Here is a 16839-nt window from a genome sequence, read left to right as displayed (position 1 = left end):
AAGTATAAACTACAAGGGAGCAAGTGCTACTTCCATTTCAGTCATCCCTAAATCCCCTAAAGATTTTAGACCAATCAGTGTAGTGAGTAGCTTATACGTCGTCATTTCTAAGATCCTCTCTCTAATAATGAAGAAAACCTTTCCCTTGATAGTGCCCCAGTTCTAAGGAGCGTTTATTCATGGAAGACAGATAACTGATCAGATACTCATAGCAAATGTGATAAGGCCCAGTCCAATGCTAGCAGCTCGACCCAGATGGACACCAAGGGAAATTCTAAAGCTGCGCACATACTAATCTGTGATGGTTTTAACTGTCTAACAAACTGCAGTGATTGAGTATATAAGACTACCTCCCCATCGGCAGGAGGCAGACATGAATTTTCCCAAATTCCCTTTTGTCTCTTTCCCCCAAGAAACCATCAGGAGGTTGAGCTCCCTCAAAGCAGTTCAGATCTATCAACTGGTACCAGAGCTCGGCCTTCAACTATGCCTACCACCAGATCGGCTAGTGTTGAAGAACGAGTGGATCGAATGGAAACTGATCTCCACAAGTTTTCCGGTGATTTGAAGGAGATCAAGGAAGCGTTATTGGCGGTGATGTCAAGATTCGACCAAATGTCTCCAGCATGAAGAAAGGGCGATGAATTGGAGAGCTCAAGTGCCAGTGGATCGAAGAAGAATGCACCACTGACTGGACGAGTTGGGAAACTAGATTTTCCAGTATTTACAGGTGAGGATCCTACTCCTTGGCACTACAGGGCAGAGAGATATTTTGAATTTCATGAGATTTCAGCTTCTCAATGGGTCCCTATAGTCTCAATCCATCTGGACGGAGAGGCTAGTTTGTAGTACCAGTGGTGCCAAAAGAGCCATCCCCAGTTAACATGGTTAGACTTTACCGAGGCCATTGGGGTTAGATTTAGACCAACTGGGGTTGTCAACTTCGATGAAGCCCTCACCCAACTGAAACAAACTGATTCAGCAAGAGTTCAAGAAACTCATGCTGAGGGTGCATGGATGGCTGAAGCAGTACTTGGTCAGATGCTTTAGGGGGGGGGGGGGGAAGGGGGCTTTCGGGATGACATTCGAATTGAGGTGAAGGCTATGTAGCCCACCTCTGTTCTAGCGGCGGCGAGCTTAGCAAAAATACAAGAAAGGTTGGATCGAATTCGTAAATTAAATAAAATGCAAGGGTCTATACTTGAGACCCCACCAAACAAACCAGAACCGATCCCAATGAAAGGAACTGGACATGGACCAATTCCCTTTAAATGGACTCTCTTGGAATGAAATGCAAGACTGAAGGGAGAAGGGGTTGTGCTATAATTGTGACGAAAAATTTACACCGGGGCATCGGTGCAAGGCCCACGAGCCTATCTCTTACAAGTGGAGGAATTGGACACGGATCACTACCGACCTGGCCAAGAAAATCGGCCTAACTGTTCAACCCACTACCTCATTCTTGGTTCATGTAGCAAATGGCAACCAGATTGCTTATGATAGTATGTATGGTCACATTGGGGTCAAGATACAAGGGAATGTCTTTCAAGTTTCAAGTGGACCTCTATCATTGAAATTCTCAAGAGCTAATGTTGCATTGGGGATTCCTTGGCTAAGCAAACTGGGCCCAGTGGTGCACGACTGGGCCAACTTAACCATGGACTTCACCATTAGTGACTAGCAATGCCATTTGAAAGGTGTAGAGAATATGGGCTGAATGGCCCATAGGCTATTTATCCTTTTTTATCTTTTATGTTCTTTGCTGTAATGGGCCTTAATCTGGGCTTTATTCTTTCTTATGTTATGTCTTATTAATTTTCTGCCCAACTAGGGGCTTCTCTATAAATTACTAAAGTTTAACTTAATGAAATAGAATTAAGGGTGTAAGAGAAGAGATTATGTTTGAAAATCTTTCTCTCTAAACCCAAGTTGCCGCCACCTTCTTCTTCTTCTTCTTCTCTCCTCTTGAACTCTGATTTTTTCTACTTTCTTTTGAATTTTTGCAACTTTCTAAACAGCCCTTTCTTCTCAAAAGGCTGTTTTTCTTCTTGGTATCAGAGCAGGCTCGTTTTTCCCTTTTTTTTCCCATACACAGTGTGTATGGAGAACTGAATCGTATGAATAGTTAAAGAAACCTATTTCAGCCTAGTTGTTAGTGGTTTCTGAAGAGAAGGGGACTGGTTTTGTCGTCCTCTTGACATATTCAAGTGTGTTGCCCAAAACCCTAATTTTCTGGAGAAATATGATTGCGGGCCCCACAGGGAGTTTGACCTGGGCTCTCAGTGACTGAAGGCCTTCTCATTCTTCTTCTTGAAGATCGAATCAAGTGGATTGGTGTTCTGTGAAGTCTACAAGGAGCGGCTGAGTTTTCTCTGTTTCTCCCAGCTTCTGGGTGTGACGCAGGTTATTGGTACAGCTGCATAGAGGTTGGCTCACAACGCAGTTTTTGTTCTGTCTTCATTTGTTGTTATTCGAAGTTGTTTGAAGTCATTTTTGAAGTATTTAAGAAGATGAACTCCTTAGACTTTGAAAACAAGCATGTTGCTGAATTCGAACAAGTTCCGGGAGCCTCTGTAGACTCTCTACCGGCTATGACAACTGTCTAGTTGGATGGAACTAATTATATGGCTTGGTCACAATCAGTAAAAATTCATATTTGTAGTAGAGGCCAATGGGGTTTTATCTCTGGGAGCAAAAAGGCTCCTCCGGAAGATGATCCGTCATATGAAAAGTGGATGCAAGAAAATTATACTGTTATTGGATGGCTTGTGAATTCAATGCAACCACAGATTAGTCAACATGATTTGTGGATGAATTCAGCAAAGGAAATTTGGGATAGTGTTGCTTAAACATAATCCCAAAAATTAAATGTGGCCAGGGTTTACAAGTTGAGAAGTGATGTGAAGAATTTGAGAAGGGGGGAGAAACCATTAGCTGTATACTTCTCAACATTGAAGTCTTCATGGCAAGAAATAGATTTGATAAAAGCTATAGCCTGGGACACCACTAAGGACGCTGAGACCTAAAGAAAACCGGTTGAGAGAAACATGGTGTTTGAGTTCTTGATAGGGCTAAATCCATAGTACAACATTACAAAGCAAAATATTTTATCCAAGGATAGTGTCTCACTGTCTCAAGCATATGCCTTAGTAAGTAGTGAAGAAAGTAGAGACTTGTCCAAGTCCAAGGGGCTAGTCTAAATGATCACTTTGCTAATATGGGAGTGAAACCCAAGGGGGTTGCAGGGACTCCAAGTAGCTCAGGGAAGAAAGAGATTATCTGTGAGTACTGTAAAAAGGCAAGACACACTAAAGACAAGTGCTGGAAATTGCAGGCCTCCACCTTCATGTGATTATCGTTCTTGAACAGTATACCCCTACCTGGGCATCTCTTCAAGTATGCTAATATTCTCTTTGCCGCATAAAGATGAGTAGTTCTAGGGGAATGCATGTACTGGCTGACAACACTAACTACACAACTGATATTTGGTCGAGTGAGGCAGAGATAATAGGAGCTTTCCAACCAACCGTTGGAACATAACTTTGTCTTCAAGAGGCTCCCCGCCCTCTGCACTGATCTTGTGATTCTGTTCAATGGGTGTATCAGCAGGCTTGACACCTAAATTTCCAGTTTCCGCCAACAGATCTAGAACATATTTTTTCTGAGAGATAAAGATTCTTTGTTTAGATCTAGCAACCTCAATACCCAAAAAGTACCGTAGTGCACCAAGATCTTTCACCTCAAATTCTTGATGAAGGAGCTGTTTGAGGGACTCAATCTCACTACTATTATTTCCTGTCACTACAATATCATCCACATATACAACAAGCAGGGTCAAAGAGGAGTCCACCCTTTTAATGAACAGTGTATGATCTGGTTGGGCCTGTACATAACCGAATTTGCCAAGGGCTAGTCTGAATCTATCAAACCAAGCTCTAGGTGACTGCTTCAATCCACACAATGCCTTATTCAGTCGGAAAACCTTCTTACCTGTCTCTGTATCATAGAATCCAGGAGGCAACTGCATGTAGACCTCTTCCTGTAAGTCTCCATTCAGAAAAGAATTTTTAACATCCATCTAGAACAAGGGTCAAGAATAACTTGCTGCAAGGGATAATAGAACTCGGATGGTGGTCATCTTGGCTACCGGGGCAAAAGTCTCCAACTAGTCTATACCATAAGTCTGAGTGAACCCCTTTGCAACCAACCGGGCTTTGTACCTTTCAATGGAGCCATCAACATTATGCTTCACAGTAAAAACCCATCAACATCCAACTGGCTTCTTTCCTTTGGGTAGGTCAACTAGCTCCCAAGTGTTATTTTTCAATAGGGCATCCATTTCAACTTGCATTGCATCTTTCCACTCTAGAACTGATAAGGCTTCTTGCACTGTTGTAGGAATAGGGACATTGGCAATGGAAGTGAGATAGGACCTGTAAGAGGGAGATAGGCGATCATAGGATAAAAACTGGGAAATGTAGTGAGCTGTAGATGTGGTGCAATGCCGTTTCCCTTTACGGACGGCAATTGGGAGGTCAAGGTCATCCGCAGGAGGGGAAGTGGCAACAGTGGAAGGTGTCTCAGTGGGCCCTGGGACTGTAATACCTGGATCTGGAGCCATAGAAGGAACTGGACCTGGCCTGGACTGCCGATGACCGCGATCAACCTGCCTACATCGCCTGTGATAGACTTTCAACTCCTGATCCCTCTGGCCACCCTCACCATTACAGCCCTCACCATTACAACCTTCATCACCCAATGGAATAGGTAAAGGTAGAGCCTTAGATGTGTTAACCCCACTCTCACTGTGCTCCCCCTGAGGAAAAAGACCCAAATCCCCACTCTCACTGCTCTCCCCCTGAGGAGAAACCCTAGGATAATAGGGTGTCTCCTCAAAGAAGGTGACATCCATGGAGACAAACTTCCTCCCGGAAACAGGATCATAGCAGTAATAACCCTTTTGAGTTTGTGCATAACCAAGGAAAATGCATTTGGAGGCCTTAGGGTCAAACTTGGAATGATGGGGCCCGAGAATCTGAACGAAACAGGTACAACCAAAGGTCTTAAGAGGAACAGTAAACAACTCCTCGTCTGGGTATAGAAGTGTAAAAGAGGGTTTCATATCAAGGACCTGGGAAGGAACCCGATTAATGAGATATACTGCTGTGAGGATAGCACCACCCCAGAAGCAAATAGGCACATTGGAGGTAAACATAATGCTTCTAGCCACCTCCAAGATGTGCCTATTCTTCCTTTCGGCAACCCCATTCTGCTGTGGTGTATGAGGACAAGTGCTCTGGTGAATAATCCCATGATTAAGGAGGTAAAAAGTTAATGGCTTAGCAAAGTATTCATTTGCATTATCGGATCTGAGAACTTTGATTTTGGCCCCAAACTGGGTTAGAATCATCTGATGAAAGTATTTGGTCAGAGCGGGAACCTCATCTCGAGAACGCATTAGATAGACCCAAGAAAAACGGGTATAGTCATCAACAAACAACATAAAATACATAATGCTTCTAGCCACCTCCAAGATGTGCCTATTCTTCCTTTCGACAACCCCATTCTGCTGTGGTGTATGAGGACAAGTGCTCTGGTGAATAATCCCATGATTAAGGAGGTAAAAAGTTAATGGCTTAGCAAAGTATTCCTTTGCATTATCGGATCTGAGAACTTTGATTTTGGCCCCAAACTGGGTTAGAATCATCTGATGAAAGTATTTGGTCAGAGCGGGAACCTCATCTCGAGAACGCATTAGATAGACCCAAGAAAAACGGGTATAGTCATCAACAAACAACATAAAATACATAATGCTTCTAGCCACCTCCAAGATGTGCCTATTCTTCCTTTCGGCAACCCCATTCTGCTGTGGTGTATGAGGACAAGTGCTCTGGTGAATAATCCCATGATTAAGGAGGTAAAAAGTTAATGGCTTAGCAAAGTATTCCTTTGCATTATCGGATCTGAGAACTTTGATTTTGGCCCCAAACTGGGTTAGAATCATCTGATGAAAGTATTTGGTCAGAGCGGGAACCTCATCTCGAGAACGCATTAGATAGACCCAAGAAAAACGGGTATAGTCATCAACAAACAACATAAAATATCTGTACCCACCCATAGAAGGGATGTGATATGGCCCCCAAACATCAGTATGCACAATATCAAAAGAATTATTACTCATTTTATTACTCAAAGAATAAGATGTTCTACAATGTTTGGCAAACTCACAACTCTCACATCTCAACTTCGACATCTCAACAGATTCAAATAAAATAGGAAACGGACTCTTCAAAGACCGGAAAGATAAATGACCTAATCGATTGTGCCAAAGCATAACCGGAATCACAAAATGAGAAACAAATGACTTATTATCCACTAGCTCTTCCCAACGAGAACTCTCTCTGAGCAGATAGATCCCATTCGTCTCACGGCCAGTCCTAATCACCTTCCTCGTCTCCAAGTCCTGAAAAACACATCGGTCAGGGAAAAAGGTTACTGAACAGTTCATATGTTTGGTAATACTACTGACTGAAAGCAGGTTAGTATCAAGCTTAGGATCATGCAAGGCAAAAGATAAAGAGATGGTAATCAGATAACTTGATGTCACCCTTGCCAGAAATGGGAACAAGAGAGCCATCAGCAATGGATACTTTATCTCTACCAGAGGATAAGTGATATGTAGTGAACAAGGATGGCAAGTTAGTCATATGGTCGGATGCACCTGAATCTATTACCCAACAGTGTTCAGTATTACCTGGAGCTGAAACATGGTAGGCTGAGGCTCGAGTACCTGAATGTGCAAATGCAGATGTGGCAGGGGCTGATGGTGACTGAGATGGCTGAGCTGAACTCCCAACTTCCTTTTCCAACTGTATTAGGGCAGCCCGAACCGCAACTAAGGTCTCTAGGGGTGTGCCTTTTGTGCCCGACAAGGATGCTGAATCAGTATTCACAGCCACATGAGCATTACCCTTCTTATTTCTCAGTTTTGTTGGAACCAAATAAGGGTGCAGCTTCCAGCAAGTATCTTTTGTATGCTTGGGTTTCTTGCAATGTTCACATACCAGATCCCGTTTGTCTTCCTTCTTGTCCCTTTCTGTATCACCCCTTGACTTAGGTTTAACAGCTGCTAGGGCTGGGGAAAAGGGCTGAGGTTGCATCATAACTTTCCTCCTGGTCTCTTCACTATGCACCAGGGAGTATGCTTGAGAGAGGGTCACACTATCCTTGGTCAGTATCTATTGCCTCACAATGTCATAATCTGAATTCAGGCCAGTCAGAAATTCAAATACCCTATTCGTCTCGACTTGCTTTCTACGAGTCTATGCATCTTTGGGACTTCCCACTCAAGAGTCTCTAGATGATCAATTTCATGCCACAGGATTTCAAGGTAGGGAAGTAGACAGAAACTGGTTTCTCTCCTTGTTTAAGACTATTCACTTCACACTTCAGTTCATAGGCTCTGGCAACGTTAAGGGGTTGAGAATAGATTTCTTTCATAACATCCCATATCTCCTTGGCTGTCTTTGCCCACAAGTAATTCCGGCTGATATGTGGCTACATAGAGTTATACAGCCATGTCATAACCAAGTAGTTCTCTTGAACGCATTAGGTATACATTGGATCCTCCTTAGAAGGTTCTTTCACATCTCCCAAGAGGTAACCTAGTTTTCCCCTTCCCCCAATAGCCATCATGGATGATTGGGCCCATTCCAAGTAGTTTGACCCGTCGAATCTCACAGTTGTAATCTGAAACCCAATTTCAGATACACTACCATAACTATTGTTCCCAAAACTACCTTCTTGATTTTTAAACTCCATTCTTGGTCAAGAATCAGTAATTACGAACAATTAGGGTTACTACAACAGAAAACAACACTTGAACAGTCGATCACAATCAGAAATTAGTATGGAATCAATGCAGGTCTGATCTGAAACCAATCTGTAATCACAGTATATGCATGAAACCAGTGTAAATCTGATCTGAGATGCTAGAACAGAATTAGGGCTTTAATCGTAGGTCTGAAATAAGTGCTCAGCCGCACTTTCCAAGGGGTTCACAGTTAGGTCTTGCCGTAGGGTCAATGTGAAACCCTAAAAATTGATCACCTCTGAGAGAAAACCCTTAAAACGAATACTTTCCAAGAAGATAAAAGAGTTCGGCCCAACAGTTAGGTCTTGCCGTAGGGTTAATGTCAAACCCTAGAATAGATCACCTCTGAGATAAAACCCTAAAAACAGTTCGGCCGCTCCTTCTAGATAGGTCCAACCTATCTTGGCTGATAGCAATCTCTAGAAAATAAATAAGACTTACCCAAAGAATTCAGTTTGCTACCTTCCAACGTTGCCTGAACCCTAGCCTTCTCTGATTCTTCCTGATTACCAACACTCTGCAAGCCGTGCCAAGTCTTCGAACAACTGCTAAACTCTTTTGGTAACCTCCAAGAATCAGCCAACGAACACTTTTTTATAAACTTCCAGCCCTAGATAGTTCTCATGTGGTCGGCTGGACTAGACTCACATGAGAAACCCTAGATAGGCTCTGATACCAAGTAGGCGATCAAGACTACAATCAGCCTTGAATCCTAATGGATTTCAAATTAGAAAAGATAGAAGAAAAATAAGGAAAAGAAGAAAAGAGAGGAGAAGAACAGGAGAACACAAAGGTTTGAAAGGAGGGACAGATTCTGAAAGTTGATCTGTCGCTGCCACTCTCTTGGTATTTATAGGTTATGTTCAGTACATAGAGGAGAGGACATATCTGCCCTTAATACATGACAAATAAAGCAAATAACAAACTGAAATAACAAGCTGACCACCAACTAACACTAACATGACTGAAACAAATAATTGCACATACTGTCCTACGAACACAGTGGGGACCACAGCTGTGGGGCCCACATCAGTGTTCTCTACAACTTATTGTCTTAGGTCTTTTACCATAAGGAAAGTAGACTTTAGACAAGTTCCTTGGTTGCAGATATGGGCTACAGGGATCTTGTATTTTATCTCAAGTTTTCTTCCATCCGCTACATTAACTTGCTAGGATGTTTTCTCGAAATATCTAGAAGGCACAATTCCTTCTTTAATGCAATTAATGTCTGCGCCTGAGTCTATTAAGGCTATTACTGAGAGATTGTAATCTTCGATTCTAATGGTAATCCTAGAATACAATTTTTGGTATTTGACTTCTTCTATAGAGTATATAAACTCTTCATCGTCTCCGACAAACTCAACGGAAACCTGTTCCGATGATTTTTCTGATTGATTCTCCCAGAATTTTTTGGCTTCCAATTGGTCAACCCTTAATTTGAGGGTTTTTAGCTATCTTTTTCGTAGATTGACTTCTTCCTATAAATCCTGTATTGTAGGAGGTCGGGAAGTTTCTAATTGAGACCTTCTAATCAATTCTCTATAAGAAATTATATTCTTTTCATCTAACAACTGTTTAGGTTTCTCCTTGTTGGCTCTTTCAGTTCTACTTTGCAAGGTTGTTAGCAAGTATTTTTTCTTTAATTCCTCATTAGGAATTTCATCAAGTATCTCTAAAAGATACTCTTCATCTAAGGTTAATACGTTAAGCTCTCCCGACTCTTCTTTAGAAGTATCATTTTCACTCTTACAGGTGCATATGTCATTAGCACAACATTCTTCTGAAGAGGTAGGAGATTCTCTTGTTGAGACCTCTGGCTCACCTTCTTCTTCTTCCAACTCATTAAGTTTATTAGTGGTGGTTTTATTTTTAAAGCATCTATTAGCATAGTGGCCTGTTTTTCCACATTTAAAACAAGTTGGGGATGTTGGCTTTCTGATTTTAGAAAACCTTTTAGGGTTCTTATGGGGCTTATTTTCCCCTTTGTAGAAGTTTATTTTCTTTTTCTTTTGAACCATCCGCGGAGCAGGAGGTTCAAGAGCCATTCCGAATTGGTAGCAAAAATCTCCTAATTCTCTTTTAGAATTAAGTTTTTCCTTTTTAACTTGTCTTTTTAGTTTCATGTCATTACATACTTCCAATCCTATTTGATTTACTATTTGGATTAAGTATCCGTAGGAGTAATTGGAGTACAGGATTCTACCACCTCCTATTTGCCTAAGGTAATATCTAGCCTTTTCCTCAAATACTAGCGGGAGTCCTAAAATAAATTGTTCTTTCCAGAAGTCCTGTCTGGAATTGGTTAATCTATGTACTTTGGATAAGAATACATCTTTGTTCCATCTAAAATCAGATAGGGTTTTACATCTAAGATTTATCAATTGTTTTATTCGTTCCCACATATCTAACGAATTTCCTATGAACTGGCTTAGGATGTTTAGGATTAAGGTCATAACTGCATCAGATACAGGGGATCCTTGTATAAGGATTCTTTCTCCATCTTCATCTCTTTTTACTGCATTAAGGATGTAATCTCTTTCTCCTTCTGTAAGATAATTATTCCACCAACCTTTTAATTGTCCTGTGAAGGATTCAGTGATAACAATGGCTATCACCTTTTCATCATTTCCAGCCACTTTACTGGCGCATATCATGTCATGAATCTGATATTCAGATTTCCCATCTAGGTTTCATTCATAGAAGGCATTCCAATTATACCCGACTTAAGGTTTCATTGGTTCTTCGAATAGAAGCTCCACTGGGGTGTGCCTTGAGTAATAAGGCTTTTTACTCTGATAGGAGAGTTTCTTTATCTCCAAATTTTTTATGGATTCGCTTCCTGCTACGGATTCATTATTTGAATCTTCTCCCAAGAGATTTATTGATCTAGAATCTGATAAGTCATCTTTCCTTTTGCCTTTACTAGATTTAGAAGTTTCTACCTTTTACCAAATTGAGGGGGATATTAATCTAGCCGATAATTTTTGATAACTTATTTTTGATAGATCTATTGGGTTTGTTTTAATTTTCAAATTTTTAGGAAAACTTGGCATAATCGCCATTGGTCTTTCCATTTTGATTATTGCTCTGGTTTTAGAGATTTCTAGAGAACTTAATAAGGATTCTATCCTGTTGGTTTGTTTTCCTAAGACATTTAGGCATATATTCGTGTAATTGTTCTGTTATATTATTTGAGAACAGTGTTCTGGCGCAATTTTTTCATATTCTTTTATTATTGTTGAATTTTTTATAGGGCTAGCTATTAGCTCATCCTTCCCTATTTTCACTGCTTCTAAAGGTGGATGTATTGATTCCACAATTTTTTCGGTTGCTGCTATCTTCCAAGCCTTAGATAGTTTTTCTGTAACACATAATTCTAACTCCTCAGTGGGAGGTTGTATGAACTGGTTTTGTTTCACAAACCATTCCCAGAAAGGGATATTCTCCTTAACTTGCATCATGTCATCGTACAATGCTTCTCCGATACGATCTCTTTCTTCCTTGGTAAATTTCTTGAAAAACCACGTTTTCTTTAAAGGTTGTGAGTTAAAATCTAACCTAATAAAGTCTTTATCTATTTGGAACTCATCTTCTGTTTTTATCACATTAATCTCAAAGTCTGCCTCTATAGGCTCATAAGACTTTACCAATGGGTTTTCTCTTCGGGTTGTATGATAGTCCGATAGTGAATTATTGGTTATGGGTGTCTCATAAGTGGCATAAATAATTCCTGGGGGAGGTCGTGTCAGGTCTACCGATCTCCTGGAACTAGTGTCCATCAAATCGGTGTCTCTCCTAGACCTTGTATTCATTGATTCGGCATACGAAGGTCGTGAGGATGTCAAAGTTCTTCTAAACCTGAGTTCTATAGATCCATCTTGTTCACTGAACAGAGAAGCTAATTCAGTGGATTCGATAGGACTCGGGGGTTCAACTTTAGCGGGTGACCAACTTTCCGGCATCTTCACTTCATTCCAAGTTATTTGCCTAGGAATCGTAACATTATTCCTAGCGTTGGTCAGGAAGAGGGTAGTCATTCCCTTGCTTCCTGTGATCCTAGTATTAGGACAGATAGTATTCATGGTCTTGAAGTAGACCCTGTATACTAACGCTATATTTTTGGATCCTGGTTTCATATCGAAATCTTGGGTCTGAATCCCAAGGGTTAAGGCTTCTTGGATACCCGGATCTGTTAGTGATACAGAAAAATTTGGAAAGGCATTGAAGTAAATTGGCCCTTGATGGAGGCTTCCTTCTATTACTCCTAATAAGGAGTCATTGAATCTATTATGTCTAGAATCAATCAGACAAGCTAGGGCTGCTGTCTGTAGACCTGTTCTGGTCAATGGTTTAATGGAAACTTGTATTAAGCCGAAATGTATAAAATTACAGTCACTTCTTTTCTTACAAGTTTCTATTATCTTTTTATCTACTAGGGAGAAGCTTTCTGCTTCGTTTCCTAGAGCAGTCGTTCTTTCTACAGTCCTAATATTCAGGTATGTTTTTAGGCTGAATATTCCATTTTTTTATATTTCAGACGGTGCAATCCTTGGGATAGTCCAATTGTATAAAGATTTTTCTATATTATCATAATTTACTTCTTCCATATTTTTTATAGACATAGACTTGGCTAAAGATGTTCTACTACTATTTTCACCAGTCTTCGGGGGAGCTAGAGGAGGTCCTAAATAACTTTTCATCTTATCCTTTTACTTCACCAAATATGGTCAGTCAACTTCCACGGCCTTCACTCTCTTCAGCCTTCAACACGACTACAACGTTGGCTCAAGGGTTCTAGCCTTGGTAAAAACGGCAGGTGTCTAGGCTGTCCGACTGGGGTTCTAGCCCAGTGATATCTCCAAAGAAGCTACAGTCTTTGGGTTCCAGCCAAAGGTTCTAGGGTACCTACTAGTGTCCAAAGATCTAAGCTAGATAGAGACAGGTTCAGATGTTAACAATCGTATGGTCAATATGGAAGATAGAGCATAAAGGGTTTAAGAGATGAAGTAAGGATAGATAGGGATGTTGGCTCTGATACCAATATGGGGGAATAACAGAAAGAGTGATGAACAGTGATGACGATGAACAGTAATGAATAGTGATGATGATGATAATATATATATATATATATATATAAGGAAGACAGGTAATTCCTTTGGAGGTGGATGCAAGAACTAAAGACGTGATCTTATGGTCAGTTTGGGAGGAATGAAATGCAATAACTTTTTCAAACAAGACAAAAACTCTGGAAGCCTTGGTAGAGCTGATTACAGTGTGAGTGGCTTATTGGTCAAAAGACACAAAACCATGGAAGAGTTCAAACCTTTCACCAATAACATCATTTGAGAATGGAATATGTTCTTTCATCTTCCTTTAGGAGTAGTCAATAAGAACCACACCTTCAAATCAGATCAAATTAAAACAAGTGCAGCCTGGGAAATCCTGGAGCTTCAGGACTTGGGGGAGTTTTCAAGGATCAGGAACCATCAATGACATGCTTTCATATTTGTGGAGCCAATAAGCAGAGGGATTCCATATGAACAGAACTTCTATCTCTACTGCAGGAGCTATGCATAGCACTTCCTCTGCATTACAACCTAATGGTGGAAGCAAATCTCAGGTAATCATAGATTGGTAGCCTTCTAAATGGAAATTCAGAAAGTTAAAGATCTATCCAACCAACAAGATAGCTTGTTTAGTTGAGTTCATAGAGCTGAAAACTCTTTCAGCAGATAGCTTGCAAGGGAAGAGCCAGTAAGAACATTCATATCGAGGCCCTACTCCCACCCCCCCCCAAATGGGACTTTTATTGGTAATCTTTATCATGGGATATTGTATAACATGGTGGAGCTATCCCTCTTTATTTTCCTTTATTTGGCATATCTTGATGCCATCTTAATTGTACTATCTCTTATTCTTTATTAATAAAGTCGCAGATCCGTTACCACTAAAAAGAAGCTTACCCATGCGCAACCAAGAACTTCAATGACAGGAAAATTGTAAGCAAAGAAAGCAGATTCTTACTGACAGACGTGGTAATAAAGCAGTAAGGTTTCCAGACAATTGTTCTAGTGTTTGTGCAGCAGGAAGTCTATCATCAACATTGGCCATTGCCATCTTCACAGGATCACCTATTGTAATAAAATGTGGAAAATTAGTAGAGCGAGTGCAAATTGAAACCAACCACAGTAGAAAGAATGTGATGATCATGGATTTCAACAAACTTAAGAACAACAAAATAGTGATCAGTGGATCTCAAATTTACAGCATATATAAAACAGAGCATCTGAACTATGGGTGGAGGAACAAACATTAAGAAGACTCAACAAATGAACTGTAAAAGTCAAGGCATCCATACACTTGTGCCAATAACACACATACAGCAATAGGATGAATTAGAGATTAAAGAACCACAACTTATAGATAACATATTATGAAATTCCCAAGAGATGCTCATTTTGATGTAACTTCAAGTGCTTTAAGCATTATGGTAGATACTTTACTTTTCTTTCTATTTAGGATGGACAAAAGGAAGTTAATAACCTTTAATAAAACCCAACGACTCACCAATATGATGTCATTTGGGAGTGGGTGAAATGGCAGAGTACCAAAAAAAATCTAGGTGAAATGGTATTCAGTCCTGCCCACTCATAAGAAATAACTTCACTGTTTCTCGTGATAGTGGGTGAAATGGCAAAACTTGGATTACAATTTTGTTCAGAATCTGTTGGGGTATATAGAAAAAGGAACATATGAATCTTTTATGGAAAAGCAAGGGAGCCTAGATGATTGTGCACAACTTGACTTCTATTGGACATTAGGTTTTGCCCAAGTTTGAAAACATTGTAAAAGTTGATGTGTCGGCTTCTTTTAGAATGGCTTTTCGGAATATTTTTGATATAGTAGATATTAATGTACAACTTGACTTCGATTGGCATAGTTACGACTTACGAGTTTTGTTTTTTTTTTTTTGTTTCTTTTTTTTTTTTTTGCAGGAGGTGTTACAATGTGACACTCTGGACCATGGAGTGTCACATTGATGTTAGGCAGGTCAGGAGGATGAGTGAAAGGATGAAGGTGTTGCAAGCAAGTCTCAATGGTAGATTTGTGGGAGTTGAGTTAGAAGAGGTCGAAGTCTGAGGGATGTTAGAGTGGGGGAAGGAGGTGATGAGGGTGTTAGGCAGGTCAGGAGGATGAGTGAAAGGATGAAGGTGTTGCAAGCAAGTCTCAATGGTAGATTTGTGGGAGTTGAGTTAGAAGAGGTCGAAGTCTGAGGGATGTTAGAGTGGGGGAAGGAGGTGATGAGGGTGAGGAGACTTGTAGGAAGGACATTTCTGTTTATGTTCTATGAGAGGTCAGATGTGGATTGGGTTCTTCAATTGGAAAATTTGAAGGTAAGGAATTGGGATCTCAGGTTGAGCTGGTGCTTTCCAGTGGAAGGAGAAATTCACAAAGAAAAGAGGAGGCATGTGGTTTGGATTGTGGTGGTTGGTATTCCGTTATGTGCACGATCTATAATTGCTTTCAAAGAGATTGGCGAGCATTGTGGGAGGTTGGGAGAGGGTGGGCATGGCAAGAATCTTGGTGGAATTGGAGGGCCTTTCTGTTATTTCAAACTTGTTGGAGTTTCATATTGCTGGAGAATTTACGAGTGAAGAATCATGATTGAAGGTGAGGATGTGACCTTTAGTGTGGAGAAGGAACTTATTTGCAATAAGACTGTATTTTGGAAAGTGGGGGAAGCTAGTATTAAGGAAGTTAAAGGGTAGAAAAGAAATTTTGAAAGATAAGAAAACGAAGGTGATTCATGCTGAAGGTTACATGGAAGGTGATGGTATCAAAGAGCAAGGAAGTTAAAGGGCTAGGTGGGAGAGACACGATGAAGGAAGGGGAGCATTAAGGAGAGGAAAGGGAAAGCTCGCAAGTGCCTCAATTCGAGGGACAAAAAGAAGGTAGCGACTAAGGGAATAAAGAATTAGAAGGGTTGGCTAAGTTTGGTTTGAGAGAGGAAGGGGAACCAACACTTGCGGGCTCTTGTGATGAGAGGGACTTGAGTGGGATCCACTTTAAGAAGAAAGAGTCAATGGTTTTACGTAGAAGAGATTGGTGGGATAAGTTAAAAGTTTCAAGAGGGAGGGAATTTGGGAAGGTTCAAGAAGTTTTCAAAGAAATTGGGCAGGTCTTTTAGATGGAGTAGGGGTGGTAAAAAGGAAAGGGACTCATGTAAGGAGTGGGTATAGATCTAGGAAGAAAGAAGGGTTGGTGTTGAAAAGTTCTAAGTTTGGGGAAGGCCTTGGTGTTTAGGGGGAGATTTCAATGTAGTAAGGTTTGTGAGTGAGACAACTAGAGTTAGGCAAGGAACTAAATTGAGTATGAGAAAGTTCAACTCCTTTATTGAAGCTTTTGAGCTAAGAGATATTCCTCTAGGGCAATCCTGTTATACTTGGTCAAACCTTCAAACATCCCCTATCCTATCCAAGCTTGATAGGTTTTTAGTTTCACTTGACTGGGAAAAGCATTGGCCAGGGTTAGTTGGGAGAAATCCACCTAGAATAACCTTAGACCATTGGCCCATCTATTTGTTTGAGAGAACTAGTGATGGTGGCTGATAACTTTGTATTTTGATGCCTTAAGGCCATCATTTCAGGGGTATTTTAGGCCTCAGAATAGTCAAAATGTCCCCTTTTCCTAGTTAAATTCAATATTGTGACCTCTGAGGGTCTTTGTGCAAATCTTGTGGAAAACTGGGGAAGTTTCATGGATGAAATGCAATTTCTGGGGAGCTGGTGTGAAGTCCAGCTGAGAGAGGGGGTGTTTTTGTGAAAAGATGAACACAGGAAGGCGCCTCCTGGCTGCTAAACCCAGAATGGCGCCCCTCCTACTCTATTAGCATACTCTCCTCTCCCTAGCAAACCCTAGGGTGACTCTCCATTCATTCTTTTCATCTCTAACAAACCCTAGCCGCC

The 16839-nt window shown here is 40.7% G+C and overlaps 1 protein-coding gene across 4 annotated transcripts in view; it reads right to left on the bottom strand.

Moving 5' to 3' along the window:
* The window catches only part of PES1 (Esterase/lipase/thioesterase family protein), an 82273-nt gene that overhangs the window by 19544 nt on the left and 45890 nt on the right, over nt 1–16839 (bottom strand). For all 4 annotated transcript variants that reach the window (XR_016109911.1, XM_088978120.1, XM_088978121.1 and 1 more), the window contains one exon: nt 13898–14004. Coding sequence is in view for 3 of the 4 variants with exons in the window: in XM_088978120.1 (XP_088834246.1) it covers nt 13898–14004 (107 nt within the window). In the remaining variant the exon portion in view is untranslated. The remainder of the gene's footprint in view (nt 1–13897; nt 14005–16839) is intronic.

The sequence above is a fragment of the Nelumbo lutea genome, chromosome 3 (assembly GCF_056320005.1).
Source record: "Nelumbo lutea isolate HS-2025 chromosome 3, American lotus-T2T, whole genome shotgun sequence".
NCBI lineage: Eukaryota > Viridiplantae > Streptophyta > Magnoliopsida > Proteales > Nelumbonaceae > Nelumbo > Nelumbo lutea.
This window is presented reverse-complemented; position numbering and strand designations above follow the sequence as displayed.